This window comes from Sorex fumeus, unplaced genomic scaffold (genome assembly GCF_029834395.1).
Source record: "Sorex fumeus unplaced genomic scaffold, SorFum_2.1 ptg000067l, whole genome shotgun sequence".
Taxonomy (NCBI): Eukaryota; Metazoa; Chordata; class Mammalia; order Eulipotyphla; family Soricidae; genus Sorex; species Sorex fumeus.
The window spans coordinates 182078-209909 of record NW_026606124.1 but is presented as its reverse complement, the minus strand read 5'-3'; the positions used below and the strand labels follow the sequence as shown (position 1 = coordinate 209909).

Here is a 27832-nt window from a genome sequence, read left to right as displayed (position 1 = left end):
TGTGCAGTTTGTCTGTATTTTCTTGTGTTTTTTGTTGTTTTCTTCTAAGAGAGATCTTACGTTTTAGTATTTTCCTCAGACAGACACTGTGTGTGTGTGTGTGTGTATGTGTGTGTGTGTGTGTGTGTGTGTGTGTGTGTGTGTGTTGGGCGGGGTGGGGCAGCAGACCCAGTAGTGCTTGCGCTGCTCCTCAGTGCCCTCATGCCGAATACCTGGGGCTCTCATGTGCCCAGCAAGTGCTCCAGTCCTTCCAATCATCATCTCCCTCACCCTATCTCATAAAGTTATGGGCATTGTCGTTTGCATTTCAATAAAGTTGTTTGCATTTGGGGGAAAAGTGGGTACACACACAGGCATACTTGGGGGCTACTCTGGCTTGGTGCCCAAGCGATGCCGTGGTGCCAGGGATAGAACCTGGGCCTCCTGCATGCATTACAGCAACTGTCTTAGGTTTCTGGGGAAACTTTAATGAAAGAAAAAGTACAAGTAGGAGCTGGAGCAAAGAACTTAATCAGATACACCTCATTGTTGAACCATGCTGGCCTAGACCCCGGTAATATTGGCTGAGTATTGTTGGGAAGATGAAGTGAAATAGTGCATCTAGGGTGGCTGAACCACGGGCCTGAGTACATGGTGATTGATCTTTCTTTACATGTTCCAAGAGCTGATTTTCGGGGTTCTTGCTACAACTGTTCTCTTTGCTTGGTCCCTTTTTACAGTGACCCCTGAATAACTCTGAGGGCCGTTGACTGTTCATCTGTAGGTTCTTTCCCCAGTGTATGTCTTAGCATCCCACAGCCTGATCACGTATTGGAGATATGTCTCTAATCTCTTTATTTAAAACCGGAGGCCATAAAACATAAAGACTGCCTCTGTGAAACTGTTTTTACTTCTCAACAGGTTATCTTTATATACTAACCCTTGTTCTTCAACCTATTCCATTTTTTATCTTAAACCAAACCCTCTAACTGTGCCATTTCTCCCGTTCTTTTTTGGGGGAGACTGGCGATGGAAACATACTTGCCTGTGCGCAGGGCTTCCTCCTGCCTCTGTGCTCAAGGATAACATCTAGTGAAACTCCTGGGACCACATAAAATTCCAGGGATGAATCTTGGGTCAGCCTCCTGCAATGCCTTATCATGTATATTATTTCTCTGCCCCACCCCCTCAACTGTTCATCAGACACATAAAATTTCTCCTCTTAAGGGCTTTACAATCCTGAGCCAAGGTTCTCTTTCATAGATTCTTCTCAGTTTCTCCTTTTATCCCTCCTCTAACTTCTACTTCTTTCTCATGGATCCTTCAATGCTCGCCCTCTCCAAATGAAGACCACAATGGAAAGCCTCTCAACATTCAGAAATTTTATTACTAATCTATTGACTTACATGCATCTATTAATTTTTTGAAAAATGTATCAGAGTAAATGAAATGTGTATGGCATTTCAGGTGTTTGTCTAAGGCAACCATCTGGTACTTAAAGTGGCACCAACCGTTCCAGCTACTTATAGCCATAGAATCGAGAGATGTCCATATCTTTTTCTCTCTAGATAAAAAACTGCACTTTCCCCAAAGTGGTGCATTTGGCAGCATTCTCTCGCTCCTGCTGAGCCTTCCTCTTCATAGCCTCACGCTCTGGTCTCTGCTCTTTTGTGATGAGCTTTGACATGACTGGCTCGGGAACGTTGGGCTTTCTCCGTGTAATTGGTTGGAAACGGAAGTCTTTGAGTTGAAACTGACTCTGCCGTTTGGTTGGAGACTGGCGCTCTGTCCCAGAGACAGGAAGAGGGCCCTGCTGGAGATAAGTGCTAGCTGTTGTCTTGGAGGGAGAAGGTCCAGAAGTTGCAGGCTGAGAAATAGACCGGCTAGTAGAGCTCAGCAAAGCTGGTCGCGATGAGTTGGTCAAAATGGGCTGAGCTGGTCTAGAAGGATGTGACAAAGATGCAGGCGCTGGCCAGGATGAACTTGTGGCAGTCAGCCGAGCTGAGTTGGTAGAGCCAGGCCTGGCAGGGTAAGCTGCAGCATGACGATGTGAAGTCAGACTGTGGTTTTCAAGGAACACGTCGAGCTTGCGGCTTCCCCATGGTAAGAAAAGGCAAAGGTACCAATTTGACCTTCCCAGGAGGTGGCAGCTCAGACTGGTTTGTAGACGAGCGTTCTCTCGCACTGCTGCATGTTTTCTGAGCTTTGACCTGAATTTTCTCAAGACCTTTTCCAACCCTTATAGCACCTGCCAATGGTTTCACAGCTGAGGAGAGCTGGACATCTTTGGACTTCTTTGAACTACCCGGAGCCAGGGCGGAAGAGGATCCAGGCTTTGGATCCCTCTTCTTCCCCAGTGCATCAAACTCTTGCACAGACTCAGGCATGTGCATGTCCTTGCAGCTCCGGGGCCTTTTAAGGGTCTCTTGGCAAAGCTCAGGTTGACTTAACTTGCATTTCATCCTGGCAATGGTGGGCTTCTCTTGTGACTTCACCTTGTTCCCTGTCGGCTTATTGTCATCAGCTTTCTTGGAGTTTTCTCTGGCCTTTTTGGTCTTCTCCTGCCCATGGCTCTTGGTTTTGCTGATTTTGCTGGACGCAGCTTTCTTAGGTTTGCTCTTGGGTTTGGCCATGGTCACAGGACACCTATCACTGACTGCAGCATTACAAAGAATCCCTGCTCCCCCTAGCAAGCATTCTGGGACTTTGGGATGGATTTTGGTCTTGGGTTCTCCCTCTAGAGGCTCAGAGGCCTGGTTTTTGTTCTTCCATGTTGGGTGGGAGTTCCCCTTAGTGCCACCTGAGTCTTCTTGCCCCTGATTCAGAGTGATGGTATCCGTGGTGTTCATTCCCTGCAGATCTATGCATTTACATAGGTCTTCTAAGCAATCAAAGAGCTGGGGAAGTTGTTTATCTTCCACCCATGTCTTGATGTCCTCTCCAGAAAAGAGAGGTCTTGGACTGCCCTGATGATAGTCAATCACCTGACTTCCTTCCTGGTAGGGAAGTGACAGGCTATAACTTTGATTTGGAACCTGAGATGGTGTTCTTTCAACAAGACTGTCAGAAAGTGATAGGGACAGAGACACCATGTGGTTGGTATCTAAGGTTTTTTCATAGCAAGCTGCCACAGGCAGTGGTGTTTTTGGTCAAGGATAGTCACAGTAAAGTCTCCTGTGTAAGACTTCTTTTCAGTACTTCCTGCAATATCCCACTCCAAAACACTTGGGTTGCAAGCAGACCAAGTGGATAGCTGGCTCTGGCCAGACACTCCCGGCAGTATTGTTGTGCTAGAATGTTGGTCAAGATCGGCACTACCCATGTGTGGTTGGAAAGAGATGCCAGAATCTGAGGGCAGGAGCCAAGCAAATCTACCAACTGGAGTAGATACACTGGAGTAGTTTCAGACACTTCCTGTTAGGGAAGCTGCATTGTTCACCACAGGAAGGGAAGCTGCAGAGAATGTGCAGTTCCCAATACAGATGGAGTTTGAATATTTTCTGTAAGGAACAAGAGGGTGATGAAAAAATTCTGTGAGACTGATAACCTCCAAAAACTTTTATTTTCTTTTTGGGTCACACCCAGCGATGCACAGGGGTAACTGCTGGTACATGCCCTCAGGTATTACTCTTGGCAGTGCTCAGGGGATCATATGGGATGCTGGGAATGGAACCCGGGTTGGCAGCGTGCAAGGCAAATGACATGTCCGCGTGCAAGGCAAATGCCCTACCTATCACTCCAGCCCTGAAAGAAACTCTTTGTGAAGATGACAAGTTGCCTTAACCTGGACCCTAATTACCACACAAAAAAATCACTTCTCCTGATTCAACTTAGTAGATATCACTTCTTTATTTTAACAGGCAGACCATACATGTACCTTACAAACTAGAATATGATAAAAACATTGAAGATAATGTATCTTCCATCCCCCTAGGTAACCACTTAGTTATTTATAGGAAGTATCATTTCTAAACTGTTTACACTCAAAACCTTCAAGTGCCAAGTGTGTTCCAGAGACAATCAGAAAAGAAACCACAACCATGGTTTTTGGATAGGTCGTTTTTCCTACGGGTTCTCTACTCGAGACATAGTATGTTTTTAGTCCTAGAATTAATTAAAGTCAACTGCTTTGACTGGCTCTCAGCATATTTAGAAATATTCTTTGTGTTTTGATTTGAACTATTTGGTTCTCTCTAACATTCTATCTCAAACTGTATCTCTTTCCTTGATAATTTCCCTCCATAATCTTTCTTTCCTATTTTATTCTCCCTCATATCATCTTCTACTCCTTGGCTTTTGTTGGTCAAAGCTTGTTGAAAATAACCCTAAACTTCCTCACCTTTGAGGACTTGCCCCCCCACCACTCAGCACGACACACCTTAACCACAATCCAGTTTTTCTTATCATCGAGTTTAGAAAGAAAAGTCCAAAGACACATGATAATGAATTTTGAATAGCACTAAAATTAAAATACTAAATTATAAATACAAGTGGAAAGATACTACAGATAAAACATCCTAGTATATATTTAGTTTTCTACCAAAACTGTATTTTCTGTTTCTGTCAAAATATTGTCTCTGATTTACTTTATTTCATGGATACCATGTCAAAATACTATTAAAAGCAAAAGGAAACACAGAGAGTGAACACTCATATATAAACATGTACTTGAGGTCATAAATATGTATCAAATATAATTTAATAAATGAAGAAATGGCCTTTGTATTTGGGAGAAAGGAAGTCAGTGTTTAAAATCTCACAGCAAATGTGAACGTCAAGCTAAAATAAGGCTTACCATATTCTAGTTGATTACATTCCTCTATTTTTACATGCTGTTTTCCTTAACTGCTAAGTTTAGGGATAAGAAACCTCATAAAAACTTTGAAAAATATTATTCCTTACCTGACATGATCAGAAAAGAGGAAATATCAAGGAAAAGTAAATGAGAAGAGGAGACAATGTGAGATTATGTCTGAACACTGAAGCGGGAGTCCACAAGTGTCCAGTACAGATGACTGATCACTAGTGATTGATCATTGGTCACTGGTCACTCACGATGATTGAAACTTGTTTAGAAACAACTGCACGGGATCCCCAAGATTCTACCAGGTGCTGGTAGGTTTGGTGGGAGAATGATGCCATAGAGCAGGCAGTTGAAAGGTAGAGGCTAGCCAATAGGGACGTCAGATTCCCAAGAAGAAGACTGGATTGGATAGACTGAGTTGTAGACTTAAGCAGGCTAGAGAGATGGAATCTTTACAAGACAGTTATAACAGTTTCATTTTCCTTAGACTCTTAGGTTAGGGAAATACTCCTCTGTACTGATGAACTTACATATTTCATTAAAAAATCAACAGGTACTTGGCAATAATTTTATTGCCTAGTTAACCAATAACATTTAGTTACTACTAGTGTACTTTGTATAATGTTTAATAATAAAAATAAATTATATGTTAATGATTTATGATATACATTATTACTTAATTTAGGTGTATGAGATGATGGATTATTATGAGAAATCTTCCCCTAGCAAAAACCCCTTAGTTTAGGGTGTTCTGCTAGCAAACATGCATCCAGAAAATAATAGTAGGCAAGGATAGAATATATGACACAGTATCTGCCAGCTGTAAACTTGTGTTGGGCAAAAATAGACTAATATTTTTTAGGGTCTTTTAGATTTATTTATATATTTATTTATTTATATATATATATTTATTTATATATTTAGACAATATAGTCAAAACTAGAATAAACAACTTTCACAATCTTTTTTTTTTATTTATTTTGATTTTGGGTCCTCACCTAGCCATGCTCAGGGCTTGCTCATGGCTCCACACTCAGGAATCACTCCTGGAGGAGCTCGGTAGACTGGGTGCAAGAGAGGTACCCTGCCCACTGAATCCTCTCTCCTGAGCAAACAACTTTAAATTTTACTGATGCCTACGGATTCTCTGTGAAAGGAACAGCAGAAGAGTTTGGTGGTTTAGTCTTTCCATATGTCAAAGCAGTACCTAGTTGTGCAGCATTTCTCCACACAGCATTGTCACAGGAGAGCAGAGCGACTCCCTGGGACTCAGTCCTGGTCTGAGCTCAGAATCCTGCCGTGTGTCTAGACACTCCATGGGCCACTGTCCTGCTTCCTCTAGGTCTGGATGCCTCCTCCCGTACTTGGAGCAAGATCTCAACTACCAAAATGTACTGTAGCAGTGAGTGGTCCAGGGCCCAGACTGGGCCTGCCTATCCCCATCCAGAGTGGATACATGGGGCTTTGTTGGGTGCCATGTTTGGGCAGAAGCCAGATCTCAGGCATCGTTTCCCCACCATGGGAACCTCCCTGACAGGGTTTCTGAGTCAAACGGGGCTTCAGAGATTTCCCAGGGTTCAGGAAAAAGAGCAGATTGGGCTGGGTCTCCCTGAGTGACCCACATTCCCTGCCCCTCGGCCCCTGTCCGGCCTCCTCTCAACCCTCCTGCTCAGCATCCTGGGCCTGCAGCAGCAGAAGTCGAGCAGGTTCTCTAGAATTCACAGCAGCCCAGGACAGGCCCAGATGGGGAGGGTCATTCTCATGACCCTGGGGGCAGAGGGCTGGGGACCCACTCAAAGGTTCGTTATTGGATTTTCTCAATGACATGATGGCTCAGTGGGCTCCAGGAGAGGAGGCCTTTTCTGGGAGCAGCGGAGATGCATTCCAGAGTCCTGTCTCTGCTCCCCATACTCTCCTCAGAGCCCTGAGTCCCGTGTATGGGGCCTGGCCTGAGTGCGATGCTGAGTTGCTGTGCTGTGTCCCCCTGCCATCCATGTTGGGCTGCATCCAGGCGCATCTGTGTGGCTCTGGCTTCCAAGTGCACCTGAAGAAGGAGCTTCTCCTGACCGCTCTAACCAGTGCTGAGGGTAAAGGCCCTGCCATGTGGGGTGGCCGGGCTCATGCATGTCGTGCTCTGGGTGACAGGACTCCTCTGTTTCTGGATGTTGTTTGGCGGGACCCTGAGTTGCGCTCCTTCTCCAAAGAGGTTGCTCCAAGCCCAAGCAGTTGTCCCAAAACCACCTGAGGAGCTGGGCCTGCCTCCGCGGGCTGCCCCAGAACTGGAGCCTGTCGAAGCATCAGTGGCAGCCGCAGCAGCACAGGCAGAGCTGGAGAACACCGGGCCTGGAGACCCTCATGGTGCCAGCTCGTGTGCAGAGGCCAGCAGGGCCAGCGAGGCAGCTGAGGGCTCCTGTAAGGAGCTTGGGAGCTAGCATGTCTCCATCAGCACGTTTCCTGCCCGGCTGATGGCTGAGCAGCTGACCTTCATGGATGTGGTGAGAGGCAACGCCCACCCTGCCTTCCCTGGAACCTCTGCTGGCAGCGGCCCTCCCTGCCCACACTCACCCCTGTGCTGGCTCCCTGACTTACAATGTCCTGGATGGCCGAGATGGTCAGTGTCAGGGGGCATAAGAGGGGGTGTGTGTCCCTGAGCACATCAGAGAGCAGTGGGGGGTCCCGGCCCTTGTGGTGCAGAGACTTGTCGGGGGTCCGAGTGTCTGCTGCCATCTGAGCATCTGTGATTCCTCCATAAAGTCCCCCAGTGCATTTCCCTTCACGGGAGATGCAGGAATCAGCCCCCTGGCAGCTGCCTCAGGGATATATGCCTCTGAGGAGCACAGAGAGGTGAGCAGGTTGGTCCTAATCCTGTCGGGCACCAGAGTAGTCAGAGGGGCCCTGTGCCCACACCCCGCAGTCAGTCTGGGTTCCAAATCCTGAGCCCTCAGTGCCCAGCACAGCCCACAGGCTGGTGTTAGACTGGCTGTGTCCTGTGTCTTGTCTCCCTGGGGGTAGCTGTGGGAGAGCCTGATCCTCTCCCCAGGAGCTGTTCCTGGAGCTGCTGCCCTTCAATGCCAGGGGGCCTTCTGGTCTAAGAGGCCGAACTACAAGTGCGACTGTGCCACTGTGCGGGCCACTGAGAGACAATTCATCGCTGTGGCCACCTGTGTCCTCACAAATTGCCTTGAGGATCTGAGCCAGCCCACACGGGCACGGATGCTGGAGTACTGGATCCTGGAGGCACAGGTGTGTTGGGGGTGAGAGCCCCTGCGGAGTTGGGGGCCTGGGTCCTGGTGGCCGTCCAAGTGGGGGCCCATCGTCCTGCCTTCTCCTTCCTCGAGTTGTGCCCACTGTCTCCCGGGGATTCCTTGGGGATCCCTGTGTCCCCCATAGACCCCAGACCCTCAGTGTCCCCCGTGTTTGGGCTCTGCCCTGGGGCCTGCAGGTGCTCAGACTCCAGCTGCCCTGTCCCCTTCTCTCGCCTCCCAGGAGTGCCAGCGCCTCCACAACTGGGCGTCCACCAACGCCATCCTCTGTGCCCTGCAGAGCCCCGCCATCCGCAGACTCTGCCAGACCTGGCGCCACGTATCCTGGTGGGTGTCCCCAAGGCTGAGGCCTCTGTGCTCTGTCTGCAGTGCCCCTCAGTGCGCTGGGACCCCTGGGGAAGCACTTGGGGGCCCAGGAGCTGGGCAGGGAGTGGGACTCAGGGTTTTCACCTGAGCTCTGGTTCTGTTTCTAGTTTCCTTAAGTGTTGGGGACAAGGAGAGCCAGAAACAGGATATGTGGATTTTGGGCCCACATTGCCAAACTTTCTGTGAACCAACCACCCCCCCCCCCCCAGGGTACTGGGCTTGCGTGGGTGCCAAGGTATGCGTGCTCCGCCCTAGTGATGCTGGTCCCGGGGACAGTGAGTGACTCTGGGTGTGGGGGTGGGTCTTGTTGCATGTCTCAGACTAGAGTTGAGCATGCGGGGCATGTCCATCCCACTAGCTCAATCTTAATCACAGATGTTCAGTTTGTTCCTGGTCACAGACCCCTGTATCCAGATCTCAGCACTCACTGCCCAAACCAAGCTGTGTACAGTGGGATTGGGGGGGGGGGGGGGGGGAAGCCCTCAGTCGCCCCCTACTGGCCCTGAGTTGTTGCTGCAGGAGCCCAGGATACTGCACAGGCAGCTGCTGTCCACTAGTGTCCCACCTGGGGCTCAGGGGATGCAGGGACATTCCCTAAAGGACAAAAATGTTCCCTTCCTAGGTGGAGCCAGTAGAAGCTGAGGGCCCTGAGAAGACAGGTCCAGCGATATAGCCGCTGCAAGTCCCCAAAGGTAGTGTGCAGGCTGGAGGCCTGCATGGAGGAGGCCGGAGGAGGGGCGGGTGCTGGGCTCTCATGTGTTTTCTCTGACTTTCCAGTCTTCTCTGCATGGGCAGGGGAGGTATGTGGGAGGGATTAGGACCTGTTGGGGGCTATGGGTACAGGAGGCCCTGGGGGAATATGCCTGGGGCTGCCGGTCTGGGTGGGGGCTGCTGGTTCCACTGATGCTGTTCTCCTCAGTCTGGGCCTGAGGGAGGAGAGAGGGGTTGGGCGTGTGGGCCCAGAGGCTCAGGGACAGGTGCTCGTTCCCAGAAGGAGCAGGGATGCAGCTTCAAGTCCTAGCTGAAGAACCTCGGGAGAGGACAGGGGAGACCCCTGTGGCAGGTGAGGGGCGTGTGCGGGACTCAGGGACAGGGGTGGCCCCCACCAGGGTCTCCCCTCAGAAAGGAGGCCCGTCCCTGCCCTGCCTCCTGATGAATCCATCCCTACTCCCAGGGCAGAGCAGGCGGTTGCAGAACTGGTGCGTGGAGGGCAGTGGGGGTGCCCCAGGGAGAGTGCTGGGACCCCGGAGAGTGAGGGGAGGTGGACCTTGGGGGTGATCACGGAGGGGGTCCCTCTTACCTGGAGCCAAGCATGGGAGGCTGAGGCCTGGGGGTGTCCTGGGGACCCCAGGAGCAGGGCCCCTTTCTAACGGCCCCTTCGACACAGTGTGTGATCCCCTTCCTGGGGCCCTACCTCCAGCAGCTGGAGAAACTGGACAGAGACATGGCAGATTTTGAGGTGAGTGGGCTGGGGCGGGTCGGGCTGGAGTCCCCCACCCTTGCATCTCAGCCCTGGGCAGCCCCCCTGAGGGAGACTCGCAGGGCTCCCAAGGTGGTGGGTCACATGCCTGAGGCAGGAGCAGCACTGGGCGCCAAGGTCTTGTCTCCAGTTCCCGGGAATCAGCAGAGCCCCCGGAGCAGAACCACCTGAGGTCATGGGCATCCCCAAGACCCTCCCTCAGCAGGAGGCGTGGGGCAGAAGGACCACAGGGTCCACCTCAGGGACAAGATCTTGGTCCCCAAGTGACACCCGCAGTGTGTCACAGGGTGGTAGGCTTGAGTCCCTGACACCCAGGCCCATTCTTTGAGCTCAGAGCCTAGCCCCTAGTGTCCCTTGGGGCCCTTTCTCATACATTGGCTGCTTCCAGGGTGAGGAGGTCAACAAGAAGAAATTCACAAAGGTGCACGGTGGGACCCTGAGGGGAATGGAAGAATGTACCCGACTTCCCCGTCCCCTAGTCCCCTGTCGAGTCCTCCTTGTCTCAGTCCCTCCGGCCTGACACTTACAGTAGAAGAATGAATCAATGGAAGACCCATATGTGCGTGTGGGGCCAGAGATCCATCAAGGAGAACTTCCTGGTGGAGGGGTGTTATCTGATCTCAGAGAAGTGGAGATGCTCATGAGATAGAGGGAAAGGGGGATCCCCATGGAAATTTCCTTCTAGTTGGCCTTTGGGTAGCCCTGTATGGCGCTGCACCCCACTCAGGCCTTTCCTTTCCTTCCTTTGCCATGTGTCAGGAAAAAAAGATCCTCAGGCAGATTGCCCTGCTCCAGGAGGCCGTGGAGAACTACAGCCTGCAGCCCCACGAGCAGTTTCTCACCTGGTTCAACGACCTGGAGTTGATCACGGAGGAGGAAAGGTGGGAGGGACAGGCCTGATCGTGGGGAAGGTCCGGGCTCCAGTCCTGGGACTGTCTGCGTCGTATCCATGGACCCACAGCCCAGACTGATTTGCAGCCTGGACCCTTCTTGTCTCCTGAGCCTGGCGGGGCCGTGTTAGTGTGGCTTTGGTCGCCAAGCACTGCCTCTCTGTCCCCAGCTGCGTCCTGTCCTTCCAGCGGGAGCCCCGACTCAGCCATCTAACCCACGGCACCCGCCAGGAACAAGCTTCAGACGAAGCCGATGTCTACAGTGGATTTGACATCCCCTTCACTTCTTTTTGTTCTTAAACAATCTCAACTCTGACATTTCGTATTAACACTAACTTAGTTTAGAATTAAAACAATTGACAGAAAGAATGTGTCCTACTGCAATTTCCTAGCGTCACAATTTTTCTCCCTGGCCTTCCCCACACACTTGGCACCCACACCAGCAGCAGCTATTTATGGTCCTGCGGTCTGGGGTGTGGAGATTCTTATCCAGTCCTTCTGGATGAGTTTGTGGTGGAGCAATAGCACAGCGGATAGGGCATTTGCCTTCATGCAGCCGACCCTGGATCGATATTGCCGTCCCTCTTGGAAATCCCGGCAAGCTACTGAAAGTATCCCGCCCACACAGCAGAGCCTAGCAAGCTCCCGGTGGTGTACTCAGTATGCCCAAACCGGTAAGAACAAGTTTCCCAATGGAGACGTTACTGGTGCCCGCTCGAGCAAATCGATGAACAATGGGAGGACAGTGCTACAGTGCTATCCATAATAAACTCCTTGATTTTCTGAAACTTTCTTTTGACACAGGAATCTTAGGTGGACCCCACTGTCGGGAAAGGCTCTGCTTCTTCCTGTGTGTATCCACTGCACGCCAGGGCTTGTCTCATTGTTGGGGAAGCTCTTGCACTTTTTGGGGATATCTGCGGGATACCTTCTGGTAGATCCTCAAGCGGGGCAGTTGAGGATGCAACCTCTGCACATTCGTCCTCTCGTGGAGGTTCTTAGCAGGTAATAACTGCTTCCCTGGCCAGGAGTGATGAAAAACACAAAAATACATAAAAATTAAATAAATAAAAATTGTTTTGTTGCCACACCCAGGCTGGGCCTGCTTCTTCCTAGTTCTGCAGAACCCAGCAGGACGTGGCCTCTCTGCATCCACCAAGTATCGCCAGGAGACACCGCCAAGTCTCCTGAGCACGACCTGACTCCCCTCTAAGGCTCCTGGAAAAGCCACAGACACAAGACTTGTCAGCGGAGCAGCCCCCACTACCGGGCAGAGAGATCTCAGTCCTGCACCAGCTCTCCTCAGTGAGGAGCTCTGGGAAGGAGCCTCCCTCTTCCGCACGGCTTCTCCACTGCCCTCTAGTGGCCACAGCTGACATTTCACAGCAGGTCAGGAGAACTATTTCAAGAACCCAGATGCATTTTGACCCAGCAGGCAAGGAAGAGTGTCTGGGGAGGGGGCTGGAGCAACAGCACAGCAAGTAGACAGGCTGCCTTGCAAGCCCAGCCTCAGTTCCCGCCACCAGTGCTGGTCTCCCAAGGTGTGGCCCCAAAGAATATCTTGGGAATTGAGAGGCAAACCAAGACTTGACTTGCGAGGCAATTCCTGGTGAAGATTGCAGGTGTGTGTGTGTGTGTGTGTGTGTGTGTGTCTGTGTGTCTGTGTGTGTGTCTGTGTCTGTGGTTTTAGGGTGTGCATATACGTGGTATGTATTGCTGTTAGATATGCACAAACCTGGTGTGTGTGTTGGTTTTGAAGTGTACATATACGTGTGTGTGTGTGTGTGTGTGTGTGTGTGTGCACCTGTCAGCTCTGTGTGGAATGCAGAAAGGTGAGGTAAGGCTATATCACCTTCTCTTACCTCACTTTTGTCCCCACAGTTGTGTCCCAGCCAGGAGCACAGGGTACTGCCCCCAGCTCAGACGGTGGCTGCCCTATTTCCTCTCATGCCACACTTCGGACTCTAGAAGCCGGGTCTTCCTGGGCTCTGTCCTTCTCAAACAAGACCTTTAAAAAAAAATCAATCCTTTAACCTCATTGCCTGAAGCTATCAGTAGCAAGGCAGACCTTCTAAGGAAGGCACAGCCAACCCCAAATTTTTCTGCCTCCCTTGGCTAGTGCAGCAAGGTCGGTGGCCACCCTGTATCAGCTTCCAACTTAGTTTTTTGCTACCAAAAGATCCGCACCCCCTGCTGTGTCTGGGTTCAGGTGTGGCAGTTGCCAGGCCCGCATGGGCAAGACTGGCCCTGCCTCCACAGCAGGGGGCCCTCCTGGCGCCAGACGTTCCCACCCTAAGCATCTCCCTTGATTCCCCTGGGGGAACCCGTTGCACACAAGCAGGGTTGAGCAAACACAGGCAGAGGCGAAAGAAGCCCAAAGTGCCCGCTTTTGTCCCACATCTCACCACCGGGGGAGGGTGCACTGCAGAATCCCCTGGACATAAGCGTCTTCGGGCTTGTCCCTGCGAGGAGACCAGGCAGGACCGAGCAGGAGGAGTGAAGGACCCAGGCCCACGCGCACTACTGGTGCAGGCGGGTCGCTTCAGGGCGCTGCCACTGCAAGGCAGGTCCCCTTCCTGGAGCTGCATGAGCTCCCTCGCCTCCAACTGCCCAATCTGCTGCCCTGTGCTGCCACGCAGCCCCCTTTGAAGCCGCAGGCGTCTGCAGAGCTCTGAAAGTCCAGACCTGAAGAGCCCCTCCCGCGGCGACCACTGAGCCTCCCGAGCTCTCGCTCCCCCCCCCACCTTCCCCCGGCCCCGGCCAGGCACCCAACTCCCGCCGCCCTTGCCAGCCTTGCCAGTCCCAGGCCCCTGCGTCCCTCCAGACCGCGGCGAGGGGGTGTCCTCGGTCTCTCCCGGGAGCAGCGGCCACCGCCGGGCCAGAGGGCGCCGGGGGATGGGCCCCTGGCATGGGCCGGTGGTCATCCCGACTGCCCACCACCGCCTCCCTCCTCCTCCCCTCCCCCAGGCTCGCTGATGTCCAGCAGCGCCCAAAGGCCCTCGGGTCCGGGCGGGGGCGGGCGCGCGGCCTCGGGCACGCTCAGGGGCAGGCGGGGCAGGGCAGCGGCCAGGCTAGGGTGTGAGGTGGCCAGAGCCGGGGCCAGCGCTTGGCGGCCTGGTGGCTCCTGGACAGCTCCTGTCCCACGCTTGGGTCTGGAGGGTGAGGCGAGGTGCCCGCGTGGACACTGGGTGTGGCCTCCTGTGTACCGCCTAGGGGTGTGGCCTCACTTTCCTGTAGCTTGGGGGTGTGACCTGGCCTATGTAATACCTAGGGGTGTGCCTCAATTGAGCCCCTTCCTCTGGGGTTGTGGCCTCCCTTGCCTGTGGCCTAGGGATGTGGCTTTGCCTGTGTATCCCCTGGGGTGTGGCCTCACTTCCAGCAGAGCCTGATGCTTTGGTTGCTTCTGGGTCGTGGCCTTGGGGTGTGGCCTCCCTTGCCTGTTGCCTGGAGGTGTGGCCTCACCTTGTGTAACCCCTGGGGGTGTGGCCTCGCCTGTGTAATGCTTGGGGTGTATCCTCCCTTGTGTGACCCCTGGGTGTGGCCTGGACTGTGTGATGCCTGGAGGGTGGACTGGCCTGTGTGATGCCTGGGGTGTTGCCTGGCCCAGGGAACACCTGGGGGTGTGGCCTTCACTGTGTATCACCTGGGGTGTGGCCTCACTTCCAGCAGAGCCTGACACTATGGGTTGCCTCTGGGGTGTCCCCTTGGGGTCTAGCCTGGCTTGCCTCTCACCTGGGGGTGTGGCCTCCCCTGTGTAACGCCTGGGGTGTGGCCCTGCTTCCAGCAGAGCCTCACCCTGTGACCTGCTTCTGGGGGCACTTTCATGCCTTTCCAGGTTGGGGGCTCCTTCCTGCCAACCCCCTTACAGGTGTGTGCTGGGGGTAGGGATGGAATGGCTGTGATGAGGGGCTGCTGTCCTGGGCCTTCCTCCTCCTGGGGTTGGTCCCCCTGTTCTTGCTGAGAGGGCTCCAGACAGGTCAGCCATGCCTGCTTCTCACGTGGTCAGAGCAGCGCTTCCCCTCGGCCTCACAGGCCGAGGTCCCACTCAGCGCCCACCCCACCCCACCGACTCCTCTGGCTCTGGCATCTCCAGTGCCTCTCGCACCCAAGGCCTCCCCGGGAACCACTTTTCCTGAAGTGAAGCCCCCAGAGTGTTAGCCCTTCCCACACGTGGTTCCAGCCAGGCCCAGAGTGTAGTGATGTCATGTGGCCACACGGTTTTGGATTTCTGATATTTTACTAATTAAGTCTGGAGGGATTTCTGCCAAAAGCAGCTGTGTTCTGATATTGGTTTGTGTGCCTCTGGGATCATGGCCGCTCCGGAACCAGAGAGCCGCTTGTGGGGGCAACTCATGGACTCGGTGGGGCAGAAAGGACAGGCTGGTTCCACCCCCACATCCCACGAGGCTGCGGGTACACCATCACCACTGGCTTATTCCTGGCTCTCTAATAGTCTCTGAGGCAGTGGCCACCATGCCACGGAGGGGGAAAAAGGTGGAATGGATAAACACCCTTTGCACCTGGGGCGAGGGGTGGGAGCATGGCACCATAGCTTAATGCATAGTCCAGATACAAAATCACAAATCACAAATCATCCTGTTATTCGTCGATTACCTCGAGCAGGCCCCAGTAACGTCTCCTTCATCCTAGCCCTGAGATTATATAAAAAAGAGTCCAGATACATTTCTGCCAAAAGCCGCTAAGTTCCCAGATTGATTTGTCTGCCTCTGGGATCAAGGCCCGAGCGGGCCCAGTAACGTCTCCATTGGAGACTTTGTTGTTACTGTGTCTGGCATATCGAATACTCTCGGTAGCTTGCCGGGCTCTCCGAGAGGGGCGGAGGAATCGAACTCGGGTTGGCCATGTTGGCTGCGTGCAAGGCAGACGCACTACCCGCTGTGCTGGATCAAGGCCATTCTGGAGCTGCAGAGCTGCTCTGGAAGGCAATACGTGCTCTCGGTGGGGTGGGCCCTCGTGCTTCTCATCCCAGGAACCACATGGTGTTTGTTGGGTTCCTGAGCATTGCTGGGTGTGGCACCCAATGACGCCTTTAACATTATTTTTGATGGGTGGTATCTCACCTGGTAGTCGCAGGACTTACTGATCAGTCCTAGATATTCCGTGCCTGAAGAGATCAGGGATTGGGCTTGGTGCTTCATGTCATGCTCCTTAGGCCAGCTGGTATAGGGACATACCCACCTGCTCTACTGAGGTGAGGTTGATTCATACTCGTGGGTAAATTATATTCTGATGCTTCCACAGGGCAGATGTCATGTTGTGGTTGGTTTGCTTCCAGGTCTTAATATTCACAAAGAGCCTTTCCTTTCTTCCCATTTGGTGTTGATATGCAATGCACGTAGGAGGGACTTGTCTTATACTCCCAATTACGATCGCTGTCAGAGGTTTTTTTTTTTAAAATGTCTTTGGTTTTTTTCCGGATTTGTTTTGAGTGACCTTTGGGGACATGAGGGCTGCTGCACGTGATGTTTGTCTGAATGGTTGGACAGTGTGCTGCTTGGTTGGGACAGTGGCCTGAATGCTGCTCAGGTCCGGTGACACTTGGAGACAGCGAGATTGCATCCATTTGTGCTGGGTGAGCACTGAACTGCAGGGACTGAATATAGATTTCGATATGTGTCAAATATCTGTTCCCATTTGAGTGTGGGCCAGTGATGCTTGCCTAGCAGTGTTCAGATGCTTTCAGTGCCAGATACCCTTGTGTTCACCAGAAATGTGCCTTCCTTGCTCTTTCTGTCACTAAGTTCTTCTTGGAGTGGTGGATGGGCACCAGAAGACGTGATCAGAGCACCTGAGTTCTAATTAGAGGTAGCACCCCTTCCCTGCTACGACTACACTTAGGGAAGTAACGAATGTTATTATAAGGAGATCATTACTGCCCTCTTTTAGGGAGTGTCTCAAGGGAGCAGTTCTGAAAGATCATGGAGTGTTCAGTGGAACCCTACTTCTAATACTGCTTTCATTTTGTAGTGTGAGTGAGCTAAGAATTCACTGTTGGTTACGTGCAGGGGAGGGCTATAAGCTGAACATGTGTGAGACCCTGTGTGACAGCGTAGGGGGTTGTAGTTTTACAGGTTCGCTTCCCACTGTATAAATAATGACTAGTGCTCATCGTCAGATGGAGGGTGTGGTGTCCTCACGTATCTCTATGCCTCTGCACAGCGGTTGATGAAGTGGTAGGAGCATAGAGACCTGAGAGCACTGGTGAAAACCACCCACAGAAAGATCGAAAGGAGAAATCCACTGAACTGGACTGTGCTGGGCAAAATGCCAGTGACCATTTCCAGCCAACCCTCGAGCTCTTTAATTCATGTCATGTCCCTGACCGTGTCCATGGGGTTTTGGTAACCATGACAGGCACTATATTATTGTTTTCTAGGTTTTCCTGTCAACCTCCAGAAGCCTGACAAGCACGCCTGGTTTGGTCCTCACCATGGTCCCAAGGAGAACACCGAGGTTGCTCCTACTCCTGCCACAACATGGTTCATTTCCAGCTAAGATATTGGGGCCTGAGATGGAGGTGCTGTGCAGAGGTGAGTCATGGCTGATCACACATGGGGGCCTGGGGAAGGGAGTATATGCTGCTTGTACTTAGGAGGAAGTGTGCATATACATTGGGATTCAGAAGTGTCTCATTTTATATGTGCTTTTATTCGCAATGTGGGGAAAAGTTTTCCTAGCATTCAACTGTGTTTAATCTTTTCAGTTGCTACAATGGGTAACTGCATGATTCATAAATTAAGTCACAGATGGAACACATATAACATACTAGGTTCAGAAGCCCATTTGTTCTTCAAGGACCCCTTAGTTGTGGTGCAGGATGACTTGGGGGGGTAGGAGTGGGAGGGGAGTATGTGCTGTTTGTCGTTAGAAGGAATTGTGCATGTGCATTGGTGTTCAGCTGGGTCTTTTCGGTTCCTGCTCTGGAAAGGTATGCACATCTTTAATCATTCCCTGCAGATTTCTTTGTATCTCCTAACTGGCCAGGTGCTACACTCACTTCACTTGCTTGAAATTAGAAGCCACTTAAACCATGCCCATGTTTTTAGAATCTGTTTTGTATTCCCACTTAGTGTCACACACCTCACTTGAATTAGCATGACCTGACCTTGCCCTTGGCCATTTTCATTAATTTGCACACCTATTGCTTTATGTATCCTTTTGTTCTTTTTGCCTGCCAGGTTTCTCTACAGAGTCCAGCGCAATATTAATTTCATTTACTATTACTTCCTTGATCGCATCTCTGCACTGCTTTGCAAGCTTGGACGTTAGCTTGCCGTTGCCTGAGGCATGCGCCAAACCACGCTGGCGAATTAGCTCAAGAGTTTCGAAGATAGGCGATTTTTTGTGGCTGTCTCTCTCTTGGCGTTCCTCGCACATTCATGGAGGTGCTGAACCAGTCGATCGTATTCCTCGTCAATGTTGTCAACAACGGCATCTTCCCATGTTGCCGCAATAGTACCAAAGAGTTCCCAGTTGGTGGTCATTCTGGGAGTTCTCTTTTTGAACTTTGCAGCCCTTTTTCCCCGCTCTGTGAAATAGAATTTTGCACGAAGGAGACGGTGGTCCGATCCCGTTCGAAATTTTGGGAAAACAGCAACATCAGTCAGGCAAAACCGTCGATTGAATATGATGTGGTCTATTTCGTTGTGGAATCGTCCACCGGGAGACTCCCATGTCCATCGTTTAGATTCTGCCTTCTGGAACTGTGAGTTACCATGGATGGTCTTGGTCGACATGATGAATTCTGACAGTCTCTCACCCTGTTCGTTCCATTCTAGGCCATGGGTCCCGATGTGAAGTTCTTCAGCTGATCTTCTCGGTCCTATCTTGGCATTAAAATCACCCACAATGATCTTGTAGAAGGTGTGGTCTTCTTTATAGAACTTCTCTAGCTCCATGTAGAACTTCTCGATTTCTCTTTCATCATAATGAGATGTTGGTGCGTAGACAAAGAAGATAGAAACTGCAGGCAGTGAGCCACATCTATTCAAATGTAAACGTCCGATTCGGGTTGTTAGGCATTCGAATGAATCAATGCTCTTGGCCAAGTTTGTGTTGACAAGGACACCGATGCCTCCAACACCTCTTTTATCGCATGTTCCGAGGAACAATTCTTCTCCAGTGTCGAAAACAGCGTGGTGAGATTTGTGCCTTCTTGTCTTGGTCAGACCAATGATGTCGTACTTGATCATTCGCGCTTGTACCATCAGGTCCTCGATGGATGCATCTGATGCTAGCGTACGTGCATTGAAAGTACAGACGATCATTTTTGTCTTCCTTCGTTGTGGCAGCCTACGTCGGCCTTAAGATTTTGTCGGCCTCTCCTTTCTCATCCTTCTCAGTGCTGCCATGTCGGTGAAGCCTTCAGGGTCAGGTGAATGAGACCAGTTGTAGTTACTGGTTTTGGCATATCGAATACACAGCGGATAGCTTGCCAGGCTCTTCCGTGTGGGCGGAATACTCTCGGTAGCTTGCCAGTCTTTCCGAGAGGGATAGAGGCTTTTGGGGTGACCTCTAATCACCCTTGTAGGTGTTACCATATTTGAACCCTATCAAATATGGTACGGCAATTCCGGAAGATGGGTATTTAGTGTCTTATGATGCGCAAGCGGCCGCGCGGGTCCGGAAAGCATCCTGGAGTGTGGCGACGGCTGGGTAGTGGAAGTAGTGTCGAGAGTGGAAGTCTGCCAGTGGGGTATTTATCTGGGTAGGGTGGGTCTCCTATGCACAATTCGATCCCTGGGTGGTTGATGGAAGCAGACAGGGCAGGGTAGGGTGGGGCTCCTGATTAGAATCCCTTTGTCACCTGTGGTGGTGGGAGCAAGCAGAGAAGCTCTGTCCCTGGGTCCGCCGAGCCTGGAGTCCACTACTTCCACTACCCAGCCGTCACCACACTCCAGGACACTTTCCGGACCCGCGCGGCAGCTCCGGCCGAGACCCACGCACGACTGAAGACCCACAGAACAAGATAAGAGGAACTCTCTGAGACCTTGGACTCCAGGCTCGGCGGACCCAGGGACAGAGCTTCTCTGCTTGCTCCCACCACCACAGTCGTCGCCACACTCCAGGACGCTTTCCGGACCCACGCGGCAGCTCCGGCCGAGACCCACGCATGACTGAAGACCCACAGAACAAAATATATATATATATATATATATATATATATATATAATGGGCTGGAGCAATAGCACAGCGGGTAGGGCATTTGCCTTGCACACAGCCAACATGGCCGACCCGAGTTCGATTCTCCTGCCCCTCTCGGAGAGCCCGGCAAGCTACCGAGAGTATCTTGCCCGGACGGCAAAGCCTGGCAAGCTACCCGTGACGTATTCAATATGCCAAACACAGTAACAACAAGTCTCACGATGGAGACGTTACTGGACCCGCTCAAGCAAATCGATGAACAACGGGAGTTGAAATATTGAATCTAATCAAATAAATTGGTGTTGAAATATTGAATGTAATCAAATAATGTGAACAATCTTATGAAACAACAAAAACAACAACAGAACCCAACAAGGGCCAGAGCAATAGTTTAGGTATTTGCTTTGTTACCCCACTGACCTGGGTGGATCCCCGGCACCCCACATGGTTCCCCAAGCCTTACCAGGAGTGATTCCTGAGTGTAGAGCCAGGGGTAAGCCCTGAGCACCACGGGGTGTGGTCCCCAAACTAACAACCAAAATAAAACATAACATGGAAGCAACACAGCAAAGAAATATTACCTGATTCTCCTGGGCCCTTTCGTCCTCATCTGCTTGAGAATCGGAATTACCTTTTAGTTGAAAAAAAAAAAGAGTGAGTGTAGGTCTTTGAAAATGTGCCTTTTTGGGGCAGCAACAGTTCAGCAGGTAGGGGGTTAGATCTCTGCTCCCCTGAATGTCCCCTGAGCAGAGTGATCCCTGAGCAGAGCCAGCAGTAAATTCTGAGCACCGCAAGGTGTGACGCCAAAACCAAACTAACCCCCATCCCCAAAGTGCCTTTTCGCCTTGTTTTGGTCTCTTATTTTGGCGCCAGTGCTTGCGGACCCAGGGACGCTACTGCGAGCCCATGCTCCGGGCAGGTGCCCAAGTTCACCCCCCTGTGCAGCCAGCTGGGGGAGGGGCGGCGGGGCAGGGGGGCTGGTGCCCCCGGAGGTGTGGGGGAGGGCGGAGAGCAGGCACCCCTCAGCGGAAGCATTTTACCTGCCCAGCTCTGGAGCTGCCTTTTGTTCTCTTTGAGTTGAAGCTCCAAGTTTTTGACCTTGAGCTCCAGCTTCACCTTGTCAGATTCCAGGGACTGAAAAACTGAATGCAAGGACTTGGCAGAGGCATTTTCTGCCCTGAACAAGGAGACCTGCAACACAGGGGTGTGGCTTAGGCCCACGTGGCTGTGACCCCCACGTGGGTGTGGCCTGGGTCAACGTGGGAGTGGCTCAAGCTGGAGTGGGCATGGCTCAGGCCAATGTGGGCGTGGTTCGGAGTTAGATGGGCGTGGCTCGGGTCCAAGTGGGCGGGGCCGGGGCTCCACCTCATTTCTCAGCTTCTCCAGCTCTGCATTCTTCTCCGTGAGCAAAGCACTGGTAATACTGATGGATTTCTGCAGGGAAGCTTTCTCTTCATCGGGGTCTCTTATGAACACGGATTCTCTAAAAGACCAAAGAGTTCATGAATCACGAAACACGACCATCCTGTTATTCGTCGATTGTCTAGAGCAGGCCCCAGTAACGTCTCCTTCATCCTAGCCCTGAGATTTTTAAAAAAGTGCTATATTCAAGGCTCTTTAGGAGAATGAGACCCATCATTGTTACTGGTATTTGGCATATTGGGTACGCCATGGGGAGTTTGCCAGACTCTGCCGTGTGGGCAGGTTACATTCGGTAGCCTGCCAGTTTGTCCAAAGTAGGAATGAGATAATAAGATGTCATAATAAGATGTTGCGCAGCCGCGAATGTGGTTCCGGGAGCTGGTTTTTATAGTCTCTGAGTCTTGGCCGTTGATGGGATTATACGGCGCCAGTGGGCCAGTTGGTGGGTGTGACCCCCGCCTCCCCAGAAAAAAAGAACTAAGAATCAGGGCTGGGGAGATGGCAGGACTTGCACCCAAGTACTGCATCCCTCAAGTACCCCCAGGAGCAGCCAATATGTCCTCGCCCTGCAGTGAGCCAGGACTGGCCGAGCACCACAGGGTGTGGCCCAAAACAAAACCAAAAGTAGGGGAAAAAAAGAAACAGGGCAAGGAGATAAAGGTCAGAGCTTACACCCCGTGTGCTGGAAGGCCGAAGAGGACCCATGCTGCGGGCACCCCCGCCCTAGAGCCTGCCGGTCTAAGCCCTAGGTCCCAGGGACTTCTGGGAACTGCCCAGAACTGCCAAAGCTCCAAGCACTGCTGGGAAGAATTCCAGTATTCCTAGGAATATCTCCAGTGCTACTGGATTAAAGTCCCAGTACTTCTGAGTAAGTCCACCAGTACTGCTGGGAGTAGCCCTGAGCACTGTTGGGTATAGCCCCAAGGACTGCAGGGTGTGGCCCAGCACTGGGCAGGTGCTGTGTCACCTCGAGGGTCCGGGCCCTAATGCCTGCAGGCCGCCCGCCCAATGCTGCCAGTCCCTGCCCCCGAGTGCTGGGAAGGTTTCTGCACAATCACTTTATTTTTAAATGTCTTTCTTGGGGGTGGGGGCAGAGGGAGAGGCCCAAATGCCCAGGTGCGTTTGCCTGGCACATGACCCAACCTGAGTTCAATCCTCGGCTTCCCATAAGGTCCCTGAGCTCCACCAAGAGTAATTCCTGAGTGCAGAGCCAGGAGTATGCCCTGAGCACTTCCAGGTGTGGTCCAAAATAAGGGTGTTTGCCTTGCAAGCGGCCAACATGGCGACCCGAGTTCGATTCCTCTGCCTCTCTTGAGAGCCCAGCAAGCTACCGAGAGTATCTCGCCCGCACAGCAAAGCCTGGCAAGCTACCCGTGACATATTCTATTCGATATACCAAACACAGTAGCAGTTGTCACAGTGGAGACGTTACTGGGCCCTCTCCAGCAAATTGATGAACAGTGACAGGGACTGTTTGGGCCACGCCTGGCGATGCTCAGGGGCCCACTCCTGGCAGACCCAGGGGGACCTTATGGGGTGCCGGGATTCGACCCCGAGTCTTCTGCACGCCAAGCAAGTGCCCTGTCTGCTGTAGTGTCTCTGGCTCCCACACGCTTCTTTGAAAGAATCAAGAACATGGGGGCAGAGAGGCAGCACAGGGGTCTGCGTCACATGGTCCCCAAGCACTGCTGCAGCTGGGATGGCCCCCGCGACTCGCCCACCCAGACGACAGCAGGGGCTGCAGGCGGGCCCCAGCCCAGAGGGCCCAGGTCACCAAGGTCTCTGTGACCCCCATGCGGAAGCAGAAGAGCCCCCAGCTCTGACCCCATGTCCCCTCATCTCCCACCGTCCCGCTAGGGGCGCCAGGGATGCCCCACCGAGCCAGGGCACAGGCTGCCCAGACTCAGCGCTCCCCGGGGGCTGTACAGACCCCCCAGGCCCCCAGCAGAGCCGGGGCACAGCGCTCCCTCGGAGGGACCCTCCAGGGAAGCTGGGGGCAGTGGGACGAGGGCGCCCTGGCGTCCTCTCCCCTGCACTGCCAGCTGGCCTTGCGAGGGCATGTCCCCCCGCCCGGCCCACCTGCACCCAGCAGCGCCTCGCTCAGGCTCGCGTCCCGGGGTTGCCTGCCCGCCCCTCGGGGGCGGCCCGTGGCTGCGGAGCCGCAGGAGGTGGCACTGCCCGCCAGTGGTCCCTGGGGGGCCTCCGGCCGGACGCCCGAGCTCCGTGGCGCCAGGTGGGTTGGCGGGGCCGGAGCAGGGCCGGCGACTCCCGGCGGGAGACCCCCGGCGCCGTCTCCCCGACGCCGGGCGGACCCCGGCCCCCCTCGCCCAGCGAGGCGCACCCCGAGAACACGTGACGGTCTTTCCTGGGGGCAGCGGCTGGCGGCCGCGGGAGCGCAGGGCGCGCGAGTCCTGGGGCGCGGGCGTGGCCCCCGGGTGCGGGGGTCTGAGTCTGAGGCGTCTGTCCGCGGGGCCTCGGCGGCGGCGGCAGGACAGGACGACGGCCTCGGTGTCCGGCCCTCGGGCGGGGCGGGGCGGGCGGCGCTGAGTCCGGGTCCGGCGGCGGCTCGGGCTCCGCATCTCCCTTGTCGGGGGCACCCGGCTCCCTCCATGCGGTCTAGGAGACGGGGGTCAGCGGCGGCCCGGGCGGCCCGCACGTGCCGGCAGGGGGCTGTCCCCGCTGCAGCGTACCCACCCGAGACTCAACACGCACCCCCACCCCACCCCTGCTCGGGGCGCCCTCCAATCCAGGTGGGGAAACTGATGCTCAAAGGCACGCAGCCAGACGTGGCCGGGCTCGGCTTCTTCTGACCCCCAGGTCGGGGGTCTCTCCTGCACCCCCTTCTCCGGGGCGGAGCGTCCGACCACTGCCCCCGGGCTGAGGGGGCGGGTCTGGGCAGGGGGGGGGCAACGTCCTCTCCCCACCGCGCCCTGCTGCTGCTGCGGCTGGGCGCGAACCTCCGGGAACCCCCAGCCCACTGAGTCTCCTTGGACTCCCCGGCCACGGACTGCTGGTCGCGGGCCCTGCTGGTCCTCATGGCCCCTGGGGCCTCGACTTCCCTTCCTGTGCCAGAAATCAAGCCAGAGAGAGGCCAGTGCACAACTGCCCTAGAACCGATGCTCACTGGCTCCCAGGACTATTGCGGGGGGAGGGGCCCAGGCTTTGATGCTTGCAGAAGTTTAGTGAAATTTTACTGACAGTGAGGGAGATAGCGTTTGCCTATGAGTACATGCCAGAACCTGCGTATCATTGTGTTCATGTGAATTTAAAGAAACAAGTTAATAACGTTGGGAGATGGAGAACAGAAAGAAAAAAAAGGACTTGTTGCCCCACCCCACCCCCCCAAAAAAAGAATTCTTTTAAACACCTAATCCCAGGTTGAAGTGCTATTTCCTGAATAAATTATTACCAAGCAATGATAACAATTAAAACACACACATGCAAAGCAATTATACGAATGTCTTGCAGAGAGGCTTTATGCAGGGAGTATCCATTGGTTGTCACTCAGTTCAGTAACTTTCAGCAAGTTCGGAGAACGTGTTTTTGAAACCTTTCTGAGCCAGAACAGGGGCAAAGATTGTTCCGACTAATCCAACAGAGAATGATTTTCATCCAGACTCTGGAGAGGACCAAAGTGAGTTGCTCTTAAACAAAAAGGCAATTCGCAAAAGGCCAGAACAGAAAGATGAACATGGGTTTCCGGTAGAGGATGAGAGCTCAGGGCACACGGAGCGTGTGGCCTCACACCCCCGGCCAGACTCGCCTCCGGGCTGGCTTGCACAGGAGGAGGAGGAGGACCTGGCCTGGGGAGAGAGGGCGGCAAGACAGGGAAGGAGCGAAGACACAACAGATACAGCCCAATGGGTGCGTGTGTGGCTATGTGTGTGTGTGTGTGTGTGTGTGTGTGAGCATTTACACCACAAAAGGACGTGTGTGGGGGAGCACAGGGCGGGGACGGACGGCCAGTCAAGACTGGGCAATGCCACAGCCTGGAAAGGACATGAGAGGGGACAGAAGTGTGGCTCCTGGGACGCATATTTGGAGAGAGACAGAGGTGCGTGTGAAGTGGAGGATCTCATTAAAGTCTGGGGTCCAGGACAGCTGTGGATGTTCGTGTCCTACTCAGTGGTTCGAATCTGTGTCTTGGGGACAGAGGGAATGTGCACCTCGGGAAAAGCCGGGAGGGCCACTGGGTACTCCCTCCATCCCACCTTGTGGTAATGGGCCATAGCACCAGTGATGCGGGCAGGTTACACAGTGAAGGAGGCGTAACTTACAGCAACAAGCCGAGTCTCCCTGGTCCCCGGGTGAGTGGGTGAACGAGGAGCATGTTCCGAGGGTTGGATCCCTCCAAAAACTGACAGGAGGAATCAGAGACTGAGGCCCACGTTAGAAATGGCAGAATGTATATCTGGTTAGTGAGACCCAAGATATCCGCACACACATTAAAGAATTCTCATGGGTTTACGGAAAACGGAAATTCTCACAGAGATGAAAAGAGAAGTGTGTATTTATCTCAGTGCGTGGCTCACACTTACACTCCAGATCATTAAGTAGTAAGAAAAGAATCTGAGACTGACAGAGATCTCTTGAATTCAACACCCAAGCGCTGGACGTACACCAGAAAGGGTGGACTTCTGTGCAGTTAAGCTATTACATGAGTAACACCTCGCTTGGAATTAGGATCTTTTTTAGGTGGAAATAAGACGGTTTTAGTGGAAAGGAAATCTCTGATGCGACCCTGTGGGTCAGGAATCTTGACTTTCCTATGGCATGTGTTTGGGGGCTGGGCTGGGGTCTACACTTCACAGACAGGAGAGCTGGGTTGGTCCCCAGCACTGCATGGTCTCTGGAGGTGGGAATGACAGCAGAGCACTGCGTCCCCAAAGCAAAGCAAAACAAACTTATTTGGTAACTGATGCCACCATAAGATTATTTTAAGAGTTCCTTGCTCTAAATCTAACACACACTTAGAAAATCTGATTTTGAATGTTTATTCAAAGTGAAGGGGTTTAAGAAAGATGAGCAGATTTCGATTTGGGGGGGGGTTATACCGGGAGATCTCAGGGGTTCCTCCTGGTTCTGCACTCAGGAATTACTCCTGGCAGTGCTCAGGGGGACCATATGTGATGCCGAGGATCGAACCCAAGTTGCCCATGTGCAAGGCAAATGCTCTCCACGCTGGAATGTCGCTCCAGTTCCAGAGCCCCATTCTTTGGTCAGGACTATCCAACTTGCCTGAGCCATAAGCTCTGAGGCAGGAGGAGAGGGCAGCTTCCTTGGCATGTTCCTGACACAAGCGTGGAACATTGCACAACTCCCGGCCAGCTGTCCATGACAGGGGATGTGTGGCAACGCCTACATGGACACAGCCGAACAGACCCCAGCAGCTGCTCCTGCTGACCAGTCCTCATGGCTAATTCCTTTGGTCTCTCCTCTGCTCTGACTTCTACCGTGCAAGCCACAAGTGGCTAGAGGACATTGGGCCTTCTTCAGGGCTGGGAGAAATCCTGGTTTCCACGTTACTTCCTTGATGCTGAGAGCAGGCCCAGACTGAGTTCACCTAGATTCCTCCATGCCAATGATGATTTCCAGTCTTTCCTTGAGCCGGCCTGCCTCTAGGCTTGCCCTGAGGTTTGTAGGGTACTTGAAACAGTCCCTGTTAAGTCCCTGCTCCTGTCATTTAGAGAGATCCCCTGACTGTTTCCCTGGAAGAGGGCTTTGGGGTCCCATAGCTGGTTTTTCCTATCTGCATGAGGGGTAGACCCTACTACAGAGAGGAAAGACTTACCTAGATTCATACAAACCAACATACTGCCACGGAGAATTAAAGAACATACTGAAGGTATAAAAGAAGAGAAGAGCAAGCATTTCACCTTACTCACGGTGAGGTGCAATCCACCCATTTGCTGTGGGTCCTAGTCAGAAGAAGCTTAAATCTGCAGCGATAAAGGATACAATTTAGCATCATGTTTAAATCTTGACTTCCATTTTCTAAGAGCACCGTACCAGGAGTCTGGACAATCTGTCTAATATCTTTTCCATAGAGCTTACCAAAAAGGCACTAGAACAATTCTGCAGGTGTCATTTAAAGTTTCTTATAACAATACAGTTTGATCAGTTCCTTTTTTTCAAACACAACCTCTAACCTTCTGCACATTCCTTAACATTCATTCTGTCCTGTAAAAAACCATCTTCACTTTCACAGGATCCCTTTCCTTTTTCCCACTGACGATATCTCCATCCATTATCTTTCTGACTTAAGACATATATCTATATTCCTGTCATCCCACAAGATTGAACTCTTATTTTACTGATCTTAGTACAACATGATCTCCCAAGTTGGGACACAGCTACCAATAATCTCACTTAACAAAACTGTACTCTGCAGTGCTATTTCAAAAGCATTAGATCAGTTCTAGAACCATTCAAAAAGTCTTAAAAATGCTCACAATTAAAGCTC

General features: G+C 52.7%; 1 protein-coding gene across 1 annotated transcript in view; it reads right to left on the bottom strand.

The window, feature by feature from the left end:
* Window positions 1-13702: 13702 nt before the first annotated feature.
* LOC130036823 (CAP-Gly domain-containing linker protein 1-like) overlaps window positions 13703-27832 on the bottom strand; it is a 45041-nt gene continuing 30911 nt past the window's right edge. The window contains 4 exon segments of the mRNA XM_056128728.1: window positions 13703-13853; window positions 20500-20578; window positions 20988-21138; window positions 21313-21430. Coding sequence (XP_055984703.1) covers window positions 13703-13853; window positions 20500-20578; window positions 20988-21138; window positions 21313-21430 — 499 coding nt within the window.